The sequence below is a fragment of the Protopterus annectens genome, chromosome 12.part0 (genome assembly GCF_019279795.1).
Source record: "Protopterus annectens isolate FY-2018-M chromosome 12.part0, PAN1.0, whole genome shotgun sequence".
Lineage (NCBI taxonomy): Eukaryota > Metazoa > Chordata > Ceratodontiformes > Protopteridae > Protopterus > Protopterus annectens.
Window position 1 is genome coordinate 1,066,241,252 of NC_056746.1, and position 17,183 is coordinate 1,066,258,434.

Genomic DNA, 17,183 nt, shown 5'->3' on the forward strand with positions numbered 1-17,183 from the left:
CTCTAATAGGTTTAACATATTATCTGAAGTAGGATATTCATTTGTCTGCAACCTGTGGGTTATGGATCCGATATCGGATCCGCATAGGCATATAGTTATGGATCCAAGCTCTCAGCCTCCTCTCCCCTCCCCTCCCCACCACCCTCATCACCTCCTCGACCTCAGATCTTGCGCTTGCCGCTGGAACATGTATGTGAGCTCTCAGCTAAGTGGATTTTTCTTTCTTAAAATAAATAGAGAATTTTTTTTTTTTCCTTAACAATTTTGTGAAAGTTGTAGGTTTCCTATTATTACTTTTTTTTTTTTTTTAGTAATTTCAGTTAGTCTTTTTATTTCCCTCCCCTCCCCGTAGAGGTGTGTGAGTGCTGTGTAAGTGTGCTTTTGTGTGTTTCTTAAACTTTAGGTTAAATTCTAAAGACTTGGGGAGAGGCTGATATTTTCTAATGTTCCCCATGTAAGAGTTACAAAGCTAAGCGCACCGTGCGATACGTGTGTGAATGTTTAAGGCCACACATCTGGGTGTTCCATTATCTGGGGGTTAACCCCAGGGGGTTGGGTTGTTCCTGCAGGCTGAGGAGGTGCTGGCTGTTAGGGGCGGTCTTGTTCCCGACTCCCGCTTCTTGGTCCCCGGATATGGGCCTCCTCGTTCCCCCGCGCACCCCCTGCTCCTCCCTCCCAACTCCCGCTTGGTGGCACCCTCCTGATCCCTGGACTCAACCACCCGCCGAAGGATATGCCCTGCGCGAGACCTCCCAGCCAAGCACTTCCTGGAGCGGGCCTCTGCGGGTGTCGGCTGTTGGGGCGGTCCTCTTCCCTCTTCGCTCCCTGTTCACCTGGTCTCTTCCTGTGAGCACCCGTAGACTGAGTCCGTCACCAGGCCCGGCCTCGGAGAGAGGACCCCAGGCCTACCTCGGTAGCCTCCGCCGAGATGAGAAGGCCCATCGATGATGAGACCTGGATGCCTGGATGCTGATCTGGACGGATGATGATTTTTTCGGGATTGCTTGCTCCAGAAAGAGGAGCCCAGCCTTTCTGCCGAGCCGAGGCTCTCCAGCCGCGCCCGGTTCGAGCAACTGGAGCCGAGCAGCTCGTTCCGGGGTCGAAGCAGCCGACCGTACTCTCGAGCCCGGGAGGTCGGAGCCGATAGTAAGGCCGGTGAATCCGACGAGCCGCTGAAAAGGCCGGATCCGATCTCCGGAAGTTCTTCGGGCGGCTGCTCGCCCGTCCCACCATCGGCCACGGATCCGAGCCGCCGCGCCTCTGTCCATCCACTCTTCGATCCGAGGGGCGCCGTTGTGTCGGATCTTCGGCTCCATCGGCCGACGGATCCTTTGGGCCGCGGAGAGGGGGGCCCCTCTCTCCTGACCTCGGACTTTTGGTCGGCTCCCTCTTCCCCTCCTCTGTAGTCGCACTTGCCGCCCCTGGCCGGCCCCGCTGACAGCCTGTTGCTTCCACCCGCCCCCCCCCCAGAGGCCGCAGGACTCTTAAAGCACCCCCCAGAGAGCTCCCCCTATGGAGCGGCAAAGGACTGAAGACACGACTCCTCAGAGAAGCACTTCTGAGCACACCAGGGGAGAGGCTACGGCAGGCCCCCATCCCCCACTCCTCTCTAGGACGGGAAGGAGCGGACAATCATTCTCAGGAGGTGGTCTGGATTGGAGGCCCGGAAATCGATCGACGTGGTGGAGGGGTTCTCTCTGCCGCCTGGTTGACCCTGTGTCCCTGAGTGCCCCTGAGGGACCCTGGTGGGCACGCGCGGGTGGAAGGCGACGCCGCCTGCCCAATTCCCGCCCCAATTACCTAGAGGGCGGAGTTGCCCGACACCCGGGAGCCAATTCCCGGTACCTCCCCTGAATGCCAGCCTGATGGCTGAGCTACAAAGAGGGATTGCTGCAAGGAGGAGTCTCTCTAGCGTGCGAATCGAGCAAGAGTGGAGTCCGGAGTTCTGTAGGATGCTCGTGTCGCCGGAAAAACCCAGGGCAGGGCCTTGAACTATTTGGCACATAAGTTATCGGTGATAGCGAGACCTTATGTAAGGGCTCGAGGATGAGGGAGAGCCATGAGACCTCAGAGCTCACCTACACACCAAAACCAAGGGTCTGAGGTCACCTCTTCTGTCTCTCTGCTCTCCCTTAGCCACTACGGAGGGCGCTTCAGTCAACCACAGATCTCCATGGACTGGCCAATACTCATGGCCCTGCCTCCCTGCGAGACAGGACGTGAGCCCTGTGCGTTCTGCTGTGTTTGCTCGTTTCCTTTGGCTCTGTTTGCTCTGCTTGTGCTGACAGGACTGGAGACGCTGCTGCTGACTTTGGCTGGAAGGCTCGCAGACGCTTCTCTGCCGCTTAAGGGGCACCCCAGAGGCCTATTCTCCAAAAAAAGGGTCCACAGAAGGTGGTTCCGAAAGTTCCGCTCGTCATCCAGAGCTCCGGGACTCCCAGTCCTTCCGTGGCAGAGAGGACAGAAGGGAGGCCGCCTAAGAAGAGAGGCCTGGGAGGCAGAAACCGGGGTCGGGGGAACCTTTCTGGCCGGGCGCCAGTAAAGAACCCTGAAGGGTTGCCCCTCTGAAAACACTCTGTCCAGGACGTTGGGGCCGGACGCATGGGAGGGGGAGTCCATAACATCGGATCGCCCACCTTCCAATCATATTCAATCGCATTCTTTCCTTCACCTCACCTTTCAATTCTCCCGCCCCAGAAACACCCGTTCAGCGGTAGGGAGGCCGGGAGTTTGGCTCAAGTCCTCAGTAGAAAAGAAGAGCCATCTACCCAGCCCCCAAAAGACGATGAGATCGGCCTTCCTCAGGTTCTTCTTTTAGTGCCAAAAGCCAGAGGAAAGAAGACCAATCCTACTCCTCTCTTGAACCTCTGGCAGGAGAAAAAGACAATCATGAAAATTCAATCTCACTATTCTCTCCTCTGGGAGAAGGCCACACTGGCTCCAGAGATCCTCTCAGGGCAGGGAAGCCCACTGGATAATCCACAGGGGGCTCCCTCCAGTTTCACCCCACCCTGGGGGGGCCAGACCAGCACAGTCAGTGACCAGCCTTTGGTCCTTTCTCACCACCACAGCAGATTCCTTGGGTCTTAGCATTGGTCTCATCCCACACTCACCTGTGGTGCAGGGGTGCAGAGACCTCTCTCCCTACCTCCCCAACCGCAGCATCACAATCAACTAATGCATCCAACCTGGACCCCTGGCTCCCTTTTCTCCATCTAAGGCATAGACTGGATGACTCCTCCTCTCAAAGCTCACCACCATTTCTGGCAGAGTCTCAGGGCTTAGAGCCCAGGGCCTCCATCAACACATCAGCCTTCTGTTCCCATAGCAGCTGCTGACAGAGTTCTAAATCTATCGCCCATTCTCTCCATTCTCCATTCAGTTGGATTCCTTACTTCTAGCCTCACGGAATCCCCTTATGCCATGGCTTCTCCTTGATACAACAGCAACGCTTTGCCAGGCCTGCATCATGTCACGGTGGACTCGCCTACCTCCACCTGCATCTTCCCATCATGTGCAGCTGATCCTCTTGCTCTGCCCCAAGGCACCAGCCCGGGGGGCACTTTGGTGGCCCCACTCAGTCCAAGGCGAGGGTCCACACTTTTGTGCTGGCAGCGATCGGTGCAGGGCCGTACGCGGTCCCTCCAATGGGGGCACTTATCACGGTCTTCACGAAGGCCGCCCTTCGACATTCAGAGATTTTGCCCCAATTCAAGCTACAGCAGCACCATCTTGTGTTTAAGCACTTTCTTACCCTCCAAGTCTCTGGGCCCAAACCTTGTCTGGGAATGCAACAAGGTTCTCCAACGCTTACTTCCTCAAACGCATAGACAAGGAGAGACCCATCCTGTGCAGAGAACCAATCGCTTTCGGGCACAATTCTGACCCCTTCGGTGCTTTCTCTCAGCGGAACGAGTTCGAAATGGGGTCCATCTTGAGCGGACACCCTTCAATGCGACTTTTCCAATTCCTCAAACACCAAGTATCCGCTCCTCCCGCTGGAGCCCTCTCGCTCTGGTGCCCCCTTGCAGTGCTTTCTTTGCTTTCTCACCCGATCTTTTTTCATTTTCCACCCTTCTCTCTGATGCGGGAACGGCTGGGAAGACTTCTATTGGTGCGCGCTTGGCCGGTGCTCTCTTCTCTTCCTGGCCTCCTTTGCCTGAGTTCTCCTAAGGTCTCACTTTTGAAGCTCTCGGTGGGTTGCAGATCTCCTTCTCCTTGCTCCATTCTGGGCCGCATCCTCCTGGGCTCCCTGGCCCAGGTCCACTCTGACATCCTCTCCTTGTTTCATTCTCCCATTCCGAATCTGATATCCTGTCTCGGCCAACAATCTCTCCCTGGATTGACAATCTCCTGCCAATCCCTTAAACCCATCCCTCCAAATTGATGCTCCAGTATTGGGTTCTTCTCCGAATTTAGGTTTATAGTTTATGTTTCAGGTACTTTACAGATATGTTGTATATGTTGTCAGTTTTAGGTCTAATTTGTCTGATTTACTAGTTGTGTTTTGTACATTTTGTACATTTTTCTAAACTTTTGTATTTTTTTATTTTATTTTTTTTTATTTTGATATCTTCAGATTTTGTTTATATGAGCTTGATTTAGGGTGACAGTGTCATTTTTTTTGAGGGAGGGGGTTGTCTGTATTCTATGTATCTAGTATGTGAAGTTTTGTGTGTTTTTACTTTTAACATGAATGGAGCCAAGTTATAATGGCTGATGAGTTTAGAGTGCTGACAAATGCTTACTGACAAAGAGATGCTTAATGCTTGATGACATAGGTATGTTATCAATAAAATCTACAAACATCTTAGCTCGGTGCTAAAGTTAAATGGCTAACAAACATTCACTTTGCGAGTGAAGCCTGAGAGGTGAATTCTGACATCAAGTTTGAGAATACATAATACAGAAGATTATGACTGAGTCGCTGATCATAACCAGCTTATTATGGATGTCAAGTGGATGCCAAGAAATTTACTTTAAGAGTGAAGCTCAAAAGATGAATCTTGACATCCATTTGTAGAGCACTTAAGGGTTTGGTGAAATCCAATCATTGTTCTTTGTAGTGCATAGAGCATTATCTTCTCCATGTAGTCCCAGTTATAGAAAAAACGGAATAAGGAAACTACAGCAGTGCATTTTATTTATTTTAATTACTTTTTATTTTATTTTACATTTGTTTACCGGGGAGGTCTGACTGGACAGAGCTGTCCGTTTTCAGCAGAGGCCCCGGGGAAAAAAGCTCCAGAAACAATTACTAACATACTATACATAAGATATTTACATGAGCATTGTGGTTTAGACATAGCTGCGGTGGTGGTGCTGCGGTAGCGTTGTCGCCTCATAGCAAGACGTTGTCCCGTTTGATTCTCAGCGAAAGCGTCTTCTGTGTGGAGGCATAAGTGAATGGGTCGTGCCTTCATTGAAGGCTGTGCATCAGGGCTGGTAACCCGGTACGTAAAAATCCACTACCAATCATTAGCGGACCAGAGTTCCGCTGTGGCGACATACAATTAAAAGTATAGTTTTCAAAACCTTTGAAAGCTAGTAAAATACTTTAGTACTGCCAAACACACAGCAACACAAAGGAAGCATTTCTCTTGGGAATGAACTGCTATAAAGATGTTATTCTGCCACACTTTTTGTCTCTAACAGTAGCAGGGTGAAACATCAACAAACTTTTAAAGCTGTTTTATCTTCTGCTACTGTTCTTTGCCAGCTGTCAGTGCTTGCTGTTAATCCCCAGTATGAGACCTGATCTTAACAGTTCTTAGGGGTGATCACATGAGAAAGGTGGCTAACGAGCTTATCTTTTCCCATTTTTGGAGTGTAATCATGGAGCTTCATGCACTAAAAGTTAGGTGTGATCAGGGGGAAACTTGTATTTTTACTTTTACTGCCGGACATGATCTTAGCAGCACATGGGGGGGCATGCTTAAAAATTGTTAAGTACCCATCTAAGCATTGTTAAGGTCGGGTCTTGCACTAGAGTAGCACGGAACTAGCGTGTAATTTAATTGTTACTGGAGTACAATCATGGCACTCCTTGCACTAAAAGTTAGGTGTGATTGGGGAAACCTAGTTATAATTTTCCACAGTACAGCTTTAAAGTGTGTAATACACAGCACTGCCAGACTGACAGCAGTCAGAAGCAAAGTGTGCCTCTGATTAATCAAAAACTTTTGAAATCTCATTAAGACACTTCAAAGCAAATACTTTTTTGTGACAGCACAAAGCTGTCACAACACTTCCAACACTACTCTCTGGTGGCTGTCATGTGAGCTATACCACAAGATCACATTGTAAAGCAAAGGCTAATGTCAAAAGGCTCATAACAAGCTCATTTTTGCCAATTTCTGAGTGTAATTAACAAAGTCAATGTACTATATAGAACTATATAGAGGATTACGATCTGGTATCTGATCATAATGAGTATATTATGTTTTCAAGACATGAATGCTAAGAAATTCACCTCGACAGCATAGCTCGAAAGGTGAACCTTGGCACCCATGCTGAGAACATGTAATACTACATTATGATCAGAGATCTGATCATAATACTTTGTAGTGCATGGGGATTAATACATTCTATGTACTACAAGTAGTTACAATAAAGTAAGATAACAAATGCAATGTGTTGTGCTGACTTTGAAAGACAGTTAAGCAATGGGGAAGTGGTTGATGTCCTTATGTACTTCCTATCTAAGTGGAGCAGGCAGTTTAATTCAAAATACTAGCACATCACAGGCAGAACCAGGAGGTGAAGTGAAGCCATTTCATGTCCTGCTGCTGTTGTTTAGTGGCCAGTGCTGTTAGGTTTTAGTGCCAGACACGATCTTAGCAGCACGTGTGGGGGGTGGGGTGGGGCATGCTTAACAATTATTAAGCACCCATCCAAGCATTGTTAAGGTCAGGTCTTGCACTAGAGTAGCACTGAGCTAGCGTGTAATGTAATTGTTACTGGAGTGCAATCATGGCACTCCTTACACTACATATGTTTTCATCAAAAAAAAGAAAAATTAAAGTTTGCATATGGCCATCTGTCTGGAGTCTGCATGTCCTCCCTGTGGTCACGTGGGTTTCCTCCGAGTGCTCCGGTTTCCTCCCACATCCCAAAGACATACAGTAGGGGAATTGGACACTCTAAATTGGCCCTAGGTGTGAGTGTGTGCATGTGTGTGTCTTCTGTGGAAGGTTGGGCACCAGGCTGCCAACTCAACACTGTAAAACTCCACTGCCAATCATGAGCGGACAGATGATCCGCTGTGGCAACCCCTAACCAGGGAAAAGGCCGAAAGAAGAAGAAGAAGAAGAAAATATGGCCATCTGTCTTCAGAAACTGGTTAGGTGGATACTTCCACAACTAAAGTTATTGATAATATTTTATATGTTGGTATATGTTCAGTTCAATATTTAAATATGTTGCAGCACTTTATGGGGAAGATAATGTAACACAATTAGAAAATTGTGGCATTATGGTTTCCTAATGTAACTTAGTATCTCTCAAACCAAACAACAAAAAAGTACAGTTGTGTAAGTAAACTTATCATAACAGTAGATGTTTGAATTATCACTGCTGCAGTAGCCTAAGCTATATGGGTTATATCCTGCCAAGGATATAACAGCCAGCCAGTGTTCAAAGCTTCAGGGCAACTTTCACATGCCCAAACTGTCTGGCAGCTTGAGCAAAACTGACTAAAAGACAAGTTTCAGTGCCAAGCCTTTCAGATCTTTCCTGCCAATAAGACAGGGAGATTGAGCCATGAAAGGACAATGCTAGAAAGAACAAAAAATAAATGACCAGCCCTGCCATAAACAACACACCAGGAAACAAGGTTGATGGAGGGAGGGTGCAACTACTGCAGCAGTGACCATTTGAACATCTACTATTATGTTACACAACTGTACCATGTTCTTCATATTGATCGCAGTTGTGGTAGCTTAAGATATATCTGGGTAGACTACCATAGCTTATAAATTTTGGGACGTGGAAGAAGAAGAAGAAGAGTCCAGGAGCCCCTGCAGAATGGTATTAGCAAAGCTATATCTAGACCTAGAGAAGAAATCAAGCTTATAGTGCTTTGTAAAAGTATGTATTGAGGACCAAATTGTTGCTTCTTGAACACTTCTAGAATCCATCTTTTTTCAAAAAGCCATAGATGAAGCCAAGACCCTGGTATAGTGGGCCTTAACCCTGTCTGGAACAGTTTTGTTGTGGTTAGTATAGCAAAAGGTAATAGCCTTAGACAACCATTTGGGAATAGTTTGCTTTGACACAGGCTGTCCCTTCCTGTTTTTCTTCAGAAGAAATGAACAATTGTTCCAAAGATCTGAAAGATTTAGTTCTGTAAAGATAGTACCTGAATTTTCTGTGGCCATCCAAGGTATGGAGTATCCTTTTCCACTCATTTTTAGGTTCAGGAAAGAAAATGAGGAGATTGATAGTTTGTCTTCAAGTAAACGCAAATACCACGTAAGGCATAAACGATGAATTACTTCTCCAAAAAATCATGTCTCTGTGGAAAATGAGGTAGGGTTGACTCAAAGTAAGAGCTTGCAACTCAGATACCCTTCTTGCAGACGTTGGAGCAATCATTACAACAACAACAACAATAACAAACTTTATTGTCGTTCAACCATACCAATACAGCAGAATGAAATTACGTTCCTCCAAGCTCATGTACAAATAACTTAACACAAGCAGAACATATAACAGTATACATACAGTAAACAACAAACAACATTTACACAATAGTGAAACGATTCAACTAGATCAGAAACTATTTCACATTTTATACATCTGCTGCCATATTCATGCATCTCCAGCAACATTAATTAAGCAATCCTTCCGTCTGACCATCCTCTCATCAACAAAAAATGACAACCGCCACTACTGCAGTCTCGACCATCCTAACATCATCCAGTCCAACGGTCATTTCTTCCTTCCTTCTGACAACCACAGTCTTTCAGCCACCTCTACCTGCTGGCCTGAATGGCCACACCATCACCAGCAACCACCTAGTCCTTCCTTTCTGCTGACAACACCGGCCCTCACATTCCAATGTCCAAACAGTCTCCTCCTTTTTCATCACCATAACCCTCCACTGCATTCAAGAAGCCAAAACCAAAACAAAAGTGAAATTCCATTTCCCGCATTCTGCTCAGCACAGATCACCATTGCAGGCCCAACTTCCACCACTCCACACCATTTCCCACGAAAACAGGCAACAACAGGCACAGGAACATCACCAATGTTTCCACTGTGACACCCACTCACTCAGCAACAAAACGGATCCACCAAACAAAAAAAGACTTACAAGGCACAATGAGAAAACAAAAAGTGCACATCGGGAGCTGGAGGGGCCACTGCCATATGAGGCACTGTCATCTTGCCCAACATACAGCAGTAAAACTGTTTTCCATATTAAGAAACTTAAGTCAGCCTGGTTAGCTGGCTCAAATGGAGCAAGTGTTAGCTCCTCTAACAAAAAATTAAGATCCCAAGGAAGAGCCACTGGTTTTCTTGGAGGCCTCTTATGCAAGACCTCTTTCAAAAACATATTGACATGAGAGTGTATTGAAAGAGGAGGTTCCATGGGCAGACATGCTTAAATGGCCAATAAATGAACCTAGAGATGAGTAAGAAATGCCATAGAATAGTAACTCGCACAGATATTGTAAAACCATAGAAAAACTACCCTTGAAATGGTGCTAGTTATGTTATTGGCACCAATTAGAAAACCTTTTGAATTTGTTACTATATGATTTTCTAGTAGCAGACTTTCTTGCCTCCATTAGTACCTGCTCCATGCCCTCAGTAAACAGATGCCTAAAGGGAATTCAGAATCTATCACCCCAGCAGTCAACTGAAGATGATTGATGTTGGGGTGTATCAAACACTTCTGTTCTTGTGTGAATAGATCCAGCCTATGAGGAAGCATGTGATAATTGCCCCTGGGCATTTCCAAAAGAAAGGAGAACCACAGTTGCCTGGGGCAGAAGGGAATCACCACAATGATCTTGGGGGATTCCTTCTGATTCTTCACAAGCACCCTGGATATTAGTGGAAAGGCTGGAAAAGCATACAGGAACTTTCCTGTCCAAGGAAAATAAAAGGCATCTGTTTTCAAGACCTTCTTGTATGGAATCCTGGAAGAGAATCTTACCAGCTGATTGTTCAGAAAGAAGGAATTCTAAACAGATGGCTAAAATTTTGGGAGATGATCTGATCTAGTTTCCATTCTTGAGGGTCTGGCCTGGACTTGCTCAGCTTGTCTGCCACACAGTTTTGCTCTGATGGAATGTAGGATGCCTGTAGTGTGAAACTATACTGTGAAGCTATATCCCAAGCTAACATGGCTAGTCTGCAGAGTGGGTATGACATGCTTTCCCCTTGGTTGTTGATGTACCACATGACTGCGATATTGTCTGTAAGAAGTTGAAGAGGTCCCAGAGACCAAAGATAATTCAGAGAATAAAGTGCCTTGACTGAAGCAAGCATTTCTCTCTTATATTTAATTTACATGCTTGTGTCTGTCCTTGCTGTCCCACACATCTTACACTTTTATCACTCCTAAGACTGCTCTCCAAGCAAAGTCTGAAGTGTCTGTGGTGACTGACTACTTTGGAACAGGGAGGGAGAAGTGCAGACCTGGAGTTAGGGATATCTGCTGTCTCCACGAAGGATTTCCCTTCTGATAAATCCCATCACTGGGATCAGAAAAGATGAGGGGTATTGATGCTGGGACCCAAGAGACTTCAGATACCACTGTATTTTTCTAATGTGGAGTCTTGTCAGGGGGTATCATGATAATCAAACAAGTCATGAGGCACAAAATCTTGATATATTCCCTTGCAACAACCAAAGTCTGAGTTGAAAACCCTAGAAATAGATCTAAATACAGATCTATTTTTTTCCTGTGGAAGACAAGCTCCTTAAACTGTGGTGTCTAGTTGATATCCCAGAAACACAATCCCGTGAGGAGTTAAGAAAGACTTTTGAATGCTCTCTTAAAATCCCAACTTGTGTAAGAGATCTCTCAAATAAGATGGAGATTCCTGACACTTGGAAAAAGACTCTGCAAACATAAGCACGTTGTCTAAATATGGAAAAATGTGGATACGCTGTTGCCTGCAGTGAGCTATAACTGGATCTAGACACTTTGTGGATACTCTTGGTGCAGATGATAGCCCAAAGGATAAGGCTGAGAAGTGATAATGTGATCCAGGCACTCAGCCTTAAGAAATGCCAGAAGTCTGGATGAATAGGACTGTGGTCGTTTATATCTAATGTTGCAAAGAAATTTTAATGAGGAAGAAGACATAACAGGTTGTGAAGTGATCAGTTTTGAATTTGGCCATCATCACAAGCAGGTTTAGGAAAGAAAGATCCAAAACTGGTCTCCAAGCATTTTCTTTCTTTGGCACTACAACATTCTTAAATAAAAACCCTTTCCCACCTGAGCAGGGGGAACAGATACCATCACTAACTGAGATAGCATGTGATGAAGGATAGGTGGAAACAAAAGAGTCTGGTCTGGAGGATGAGAAATTACCCCATTGAAAGGAAGAATTTCCTCCCATTGCCATCTGTAACCTTGATGAATGATCTTCAAAACCCATTTCTCTGAAACTGTCTGTTGTCAAAGAGAAAACTGGTGATTTAGACTTTCTGGAAGAAAAAAAAAGGCTGACAGGGTATGAGGATTAACAAGGACTCTTAAATAGTCATTCTGACTTATTGGACTCTCCTTGGCTTTAGGAGTTTCCAGAATTCTTCTTGGAACATCCCTGAATTTTTTTCTTAAACTTCTTGCTTGCCTGTATTTTGTTGAGACTGTTTATTTTGTTTTTTAGCAAAATTCAATGAGGAGTTAGAGAATCCCTTGTAAAACTTGAAAAAGGAGGGCTGAAAAATCTTAGAGATTTTCTGTATCAGCGTACCCCTTTCATAAAACTTCTTGATCACCTTTGCAGCAGAGAGACCAAAAACTAAATCTTTATCCAAAGGAGAATTTGAAATTTCATTATTATTATAATATGGGATGTTCAGAAAACACAGCTATGAGAACCTCCTCAAAACAGTGGCCATTGCCTTGGAAGAAATACAAATAATGTGACACCCACACTGTATACAATGTGTATTGACTTCAACAATATTAGAAATGAAATGATTTAAAGCAGATTTTTTTCCTTACAAGAAGAAACTGTTGATAAAACACTTCTCATGCTTTTGCAATTAGTCAGAACAAACATTAGCATATGAGCCTAACAATTCAAAATTCTGAAAATCTAAGTTTCAGAAGCATACACTGTTTTCTGGGTCTATATCACTTAATCAAAATACATATTTGAATACGTATTCATTGAACTCTAAACACTGAAATTCATTTCAGTGAACTTTGGACTTTTTTCCAGTGCTAGGAGTCACTCACCCATTAGAAGTCTGGAACACACACCATACTAAGTCATATCCATCCAAGTGGGGGCTTCACCCCCCACCCCCCAACTATATATGCCAACTCCAAGATCGCACTACAGTGGGGAAAGGGCAAAGTTGTGGTGATGGCCAAGTGCTTCCTAACCCTGAGCAAAAGTCTGAGGTTCTCTGAAATGAATTTCGATGTTTAGAGTTCGCTGAATACATATTCAACAAATACTTATTTTGATTAAGCGATCTAGAACCCTGTTTTCCCATACTTATCAATAATCTTCCCTTCCTTCTCAGAATGAGTAGGACTGGAATTAACTAAGTGTTTTGCGATTGCAGGATTAACAAAAAGCTATAGCTGCTGGTTCAAGTTTGGGAAAATTATATAAAAAATTGCAAGACTGAGGAATTTTATATATTCTATCTGCCTTTTTAGAGGCAGATGGCTGACTGTCAACAGAACTGCAGGCAGTAACACAACACATTGTCTAAAGCTGAGAGAACTGGAGGAATAGGTACAGATTCTGGAAATTCCTTCTATAACAGCTCATAGTATTTTCTGAAGGACTGAGAAACCTCAGTGTTCCCCTACTGAAAACACTAGCACATTCTAGAAATAGTTTCAGAAAAAGAGACACCCCCCCAAATTCCCTCTGAGTTGGAATCAGAAATCTGAGGAGAAAAACCTGTATCTGTTCATATATCCTCCTATCCAGATTTTGAATCTTGAATCTGTTCAGGAAAGGAGGTATCCATCTGTATTTTACCAGAGACTATTTTACAAGGAGGATCAATAGCCTGACTTAAACCCTGAGCCAGATGCAATAAACTACTCCTGTCTAAGCAAATTTGAGGAGGAGTAGATGCATTCTTAGTTTTCCATTTCTTTTTGACAGGAAAACTGGGACCAACAGTGTTATTGATGGCAGCAGTAGCACCTTCCCCAGGCAGGGGCACAACATTCTGACAAAACAGAGAAGTCTTCCCTGTTCTCTATCTGAGGATTAACAAGAGCTGCTCTCCCTTGCCCGCTGAGGGGACCCTAACATCCACAGAGGATGTGGCTAAAGCCCTGTCCATAGTGGCTGTAGGTGCTACACCAGAGGGATTCAGGGTAGAAGACGAGTGGTCTGAGGTACAACAAATGGCCACAGCAGGGTCACCCACCTGTGGCTGAGGCAAACTGCAAGCCTGCTGTGATGGCAAGGGCTGTTTGCTTAACTTTTTCTTTTTTAGGCTGGAAGAAAGACCAGCCATGGAACCGACAGATTGTTCCACGGTCAAGCTAAAAATGATGTCTCTTTCCAAGGGGAAAGCAAACAGGAAATGCTGGTAAAAAACAAAAGTCTTTAAAAGTCACTTTTTTCAAAAACCAAATACAGTAAAAAGGACTTTAAAAATGTAGCCTTCCCCACAGAGTAAAATAAACACCATTTCTTCATAGAAAAAATGGTTTACAGTCATTTTAAACAACTTTTAAATAGACAGAAAAAAGAGTGCTGCCATTTAACAGTACAATAGTCTTGTAATATTCCATTAAAAACAAAGTCATAGCTTTAAAATAACTTTCCAGAAGAGGATAGTATTAATTGTTTTGTCTTTTGGCTTTTCCCAGTTAGGGAGTCGCCACAACGGAACTCCGGTCTGCTAATGATTGGCAGTGTATTTTTACGGTATCCAGAAGAGGATAGTATTAATAATAAACAAAAAATCATGGAAGTTTTTTTTTCCTTAAAGAGAAATTATCTGCCCAGCAAGGAACATCAAAAACTGACTGTCAGTCCTCAAAAGCCTCAGGGAAGTGTATTCTTCAATGGCAGCAAAGCCATGAAGGGCTTGGGACCTAAACTTCTCTTTTAGTCAGATTAGCTCAAGCTGCCAGGCAGTTTTGGCACATGGAAGGTGCCCTGAAGCTTTGGAACTGGCCAGCTGTTACATCCTTGGCAGATTATAACCTTAGGCTAATGCAGCAGTGATCAATATGAAGAACATCAAAATTTCACTCTTGGATTCCCAAAACTGATTTTTTTAGGCTTACTAGAATAGGTCCTTAACATATGACCGCCTTACCTGGACAGATACGTAGCTTGAGATTATCTGCAATCAGATTGATGGTAGTGAAGTCTGCAGAATAGAAAAAGTGCTTATCGACTGGCTCAGAGGCGATTTCCTTTAGCTCCTCCTCTACAGCTTTGCCAACACCAATAGCATACATGGTGATATCTGCAGGAAAAAAATAAAATGTATGAAAACCTGAACCAATAGTCGCACTCGGATACAGATCTGTAATTCACGGGGATTTGAGGTGTGAATTTTACTATGTTTATTGACTGTGCAACAATAAAACAGTTTTCTTGTTTCCCATAGCACAGGGTCATAATGCCTTTACAAAAGTTTTGCAGGCAACACATCAGCGTACCAGTTGCTTTAGCTTTTTTTTTTTTCGTTCCAGAACTCATGACATATTTCCACATCAAAGTCACTGTAAAACAAATGATTACATAACTGTATGAACAGTCATAGGGTATCATCATCAGGACAGGTCAGTAGCATGAAGTCTATGCTGTGAATTTAATATTTCACCTTAACAACAACATTTTTTCAAAAACTATAAGTAACAAACCTTTCTAGAGATAAAGACTTGGTAAAACTAACACTAAAAATAAAATCACAAAGGATGAATACAATTTTTGGAACAAATACATAGGTACAATGTCACTTTTATTCAACAAATATTAGTTTTTCAGACCTTCGTGTCAAACCAGTTCTTTTCTGTTCCTCATATTCAGTTTTCAGTGTGCCTGTGAAGTCCATCTCCAAAGTTAGCAGCAATTATTTATCTCTCCCAAATAGTTTCTTTGGTGAAAGATACAGTGCCAATTAAAATTACAGAATAGCTGGTACCAGGCAGCACAAGTCTTTCAAAGCTCAACACGTCAGTTATAGGGGATTTGAATTATAAGTTATTAAAGCCTGCCTGAATGAGTCTGTTCTTATAATGGCTTATTCAGATATTATCTATTTATAGATATAAATATAGATACAAATATAGATATCTTAACATTATCATTACTACAGTAAAACTGAAATGTAACTCTTTGGAATATAATTATTTCCAACATCTATCTCTTCTGTTTTTTTTTTTTTTTTGTGATTTATATACTAATTTTTATGTCTTGTATGTGATAGCTAACATTTGCTGTTTTGCTTTGTATTGTATTTTATTGCATTATCAGACTTTTGGGGTAAACAAATGTTAATAAATAATAATAATAAAAAATATATATATATATATATATATATATATATATATATATATATATGATTATGAAGCATTGACCGAATGTTTACTCATGCTAAAGGAGATTTTTTTCTGAGCATTTGATTTACTGAACATCAGTTGCTCTGAAAGGCATTTTTTCGACAGACGTAAATGAATTCTAAAGAGTGGCTTTGTATGTCTGTGTGAGCATTTGTGTATTAGGGGATGGGTTAGATAAGGGGAAGCTTTATTCGGTGTGTGTGTGTGTGTGTGTGTGTGTGTGTGTGTGTGTGTGTGTGTGTGTGTGTGTGTGTGTGAGTTAAGGTTAGAGTAAGGGTCAAGTAAGGGGATAAGTCTAGTGTTGTGAGTCAATGTTGGTGTGTGTGTATATATCTGAGCCTGTTTTCGTTGTAGTGTTACAGAAATATTCTCAAGGTAAGGTGTAGGATTAGGGTTAGGGGCAAGGTTAAGTTTAGGGTTAGCACACATTACTAAGGTGGTGCAGGGAAGGACCCCTGCACCAACTTAGTAACGCGTGCTAACCCTAGTCCTTACTCTCTCACCCTGCACCTAACTCTATATCTTCCCTTTAAAAACCCTTCCATAACACTACCACTAGACATACAAATTTGGGTTTAGTGTTTTGAAGGGGTTTTGATGAAAGATCAGAAATGTAAATTGTTTTGCTTTTGTAATATTTTGTAAGTTCAGTGTTAAGGGTTTTCAGTAATATGAATGTTTGAACTGTTCTTTGCTGAGATTTTGTAAATGGTATTTAAATAATTAAATCATTCATAGTATAATTTGATATATATATATATATATATATATATATATATATATATATATATATATATGTTATGTGTGTGTGTGTGTGTGTCTATTTATATATATATATATATATATATATATATATATATATAGGGTGACAATCAGAAGGTTCGGTCGAACCCACTTCAGTTGAAGTCTGGAGGCCGAAAGGAAACAATGTTGAACCCAACATTGTCAAAGTACGAATCTCACCCCCATTTTGACACATGTTAAAGGCCGTTCTGAGGTTTACGGCGAGTTGTATTTCGACAATGTCAGAATTCGACATTGTCGGTTTTGCAGAAGTGGGTCGATGATCCCATCATTCGGTGGGGTCAGGTTCGACCTTCTGATGGTAAACTATGTATATATATATATATATATATATATATATATATATATATATATATATATATATATATATATATCTTGCTACAAGTTTTTAATTTGTACCAGTATTTTATTTATTTATTTTACAAAAGTCCAGTCCTGTCTTAGCATGTGTATCATATGGCAATCATACAGTTAGAAATTTTGAGATGGTACAAAATCTGGCACATTCTGTTAGGTTTTATCTTTGCAGAAGTTGCTTATTTATCGATATTATATTTCACAGTACAGTGATACAACAAAATGGGAAAACAGACTGTCTTCATTCTGCATGTTACTGTTCTTTTACCTA

At 42.9% G+C, this 17,183-nt stretch overlaps 1 protein-coding gene across 4 annotated transcripts in view; it reads right to left on the minus strand.

The window, feature by feature from the left end:
• MATN4 (matrilin 4) overlaps positions 1–17,183 on the minus strand; it is a 256,812-nt gene that overhangs the window by 51,085 nt on the left and 188,544 nt on the right. For all 4 annotated transcript variants that reach the window (XM_044090083.1, XM_044090082.1, XM_044090084.1 and 1 more), the window contains exon 12: positions 14,500–14,652. In XM_044090083.1, coding sequence (XP_043946018.1) covers positions 14,500–14,652 — 153 coding nt within the window. The remainder of the gene's footprint in view (positions 1–14,499; positions 14,653–17,183) is intronic.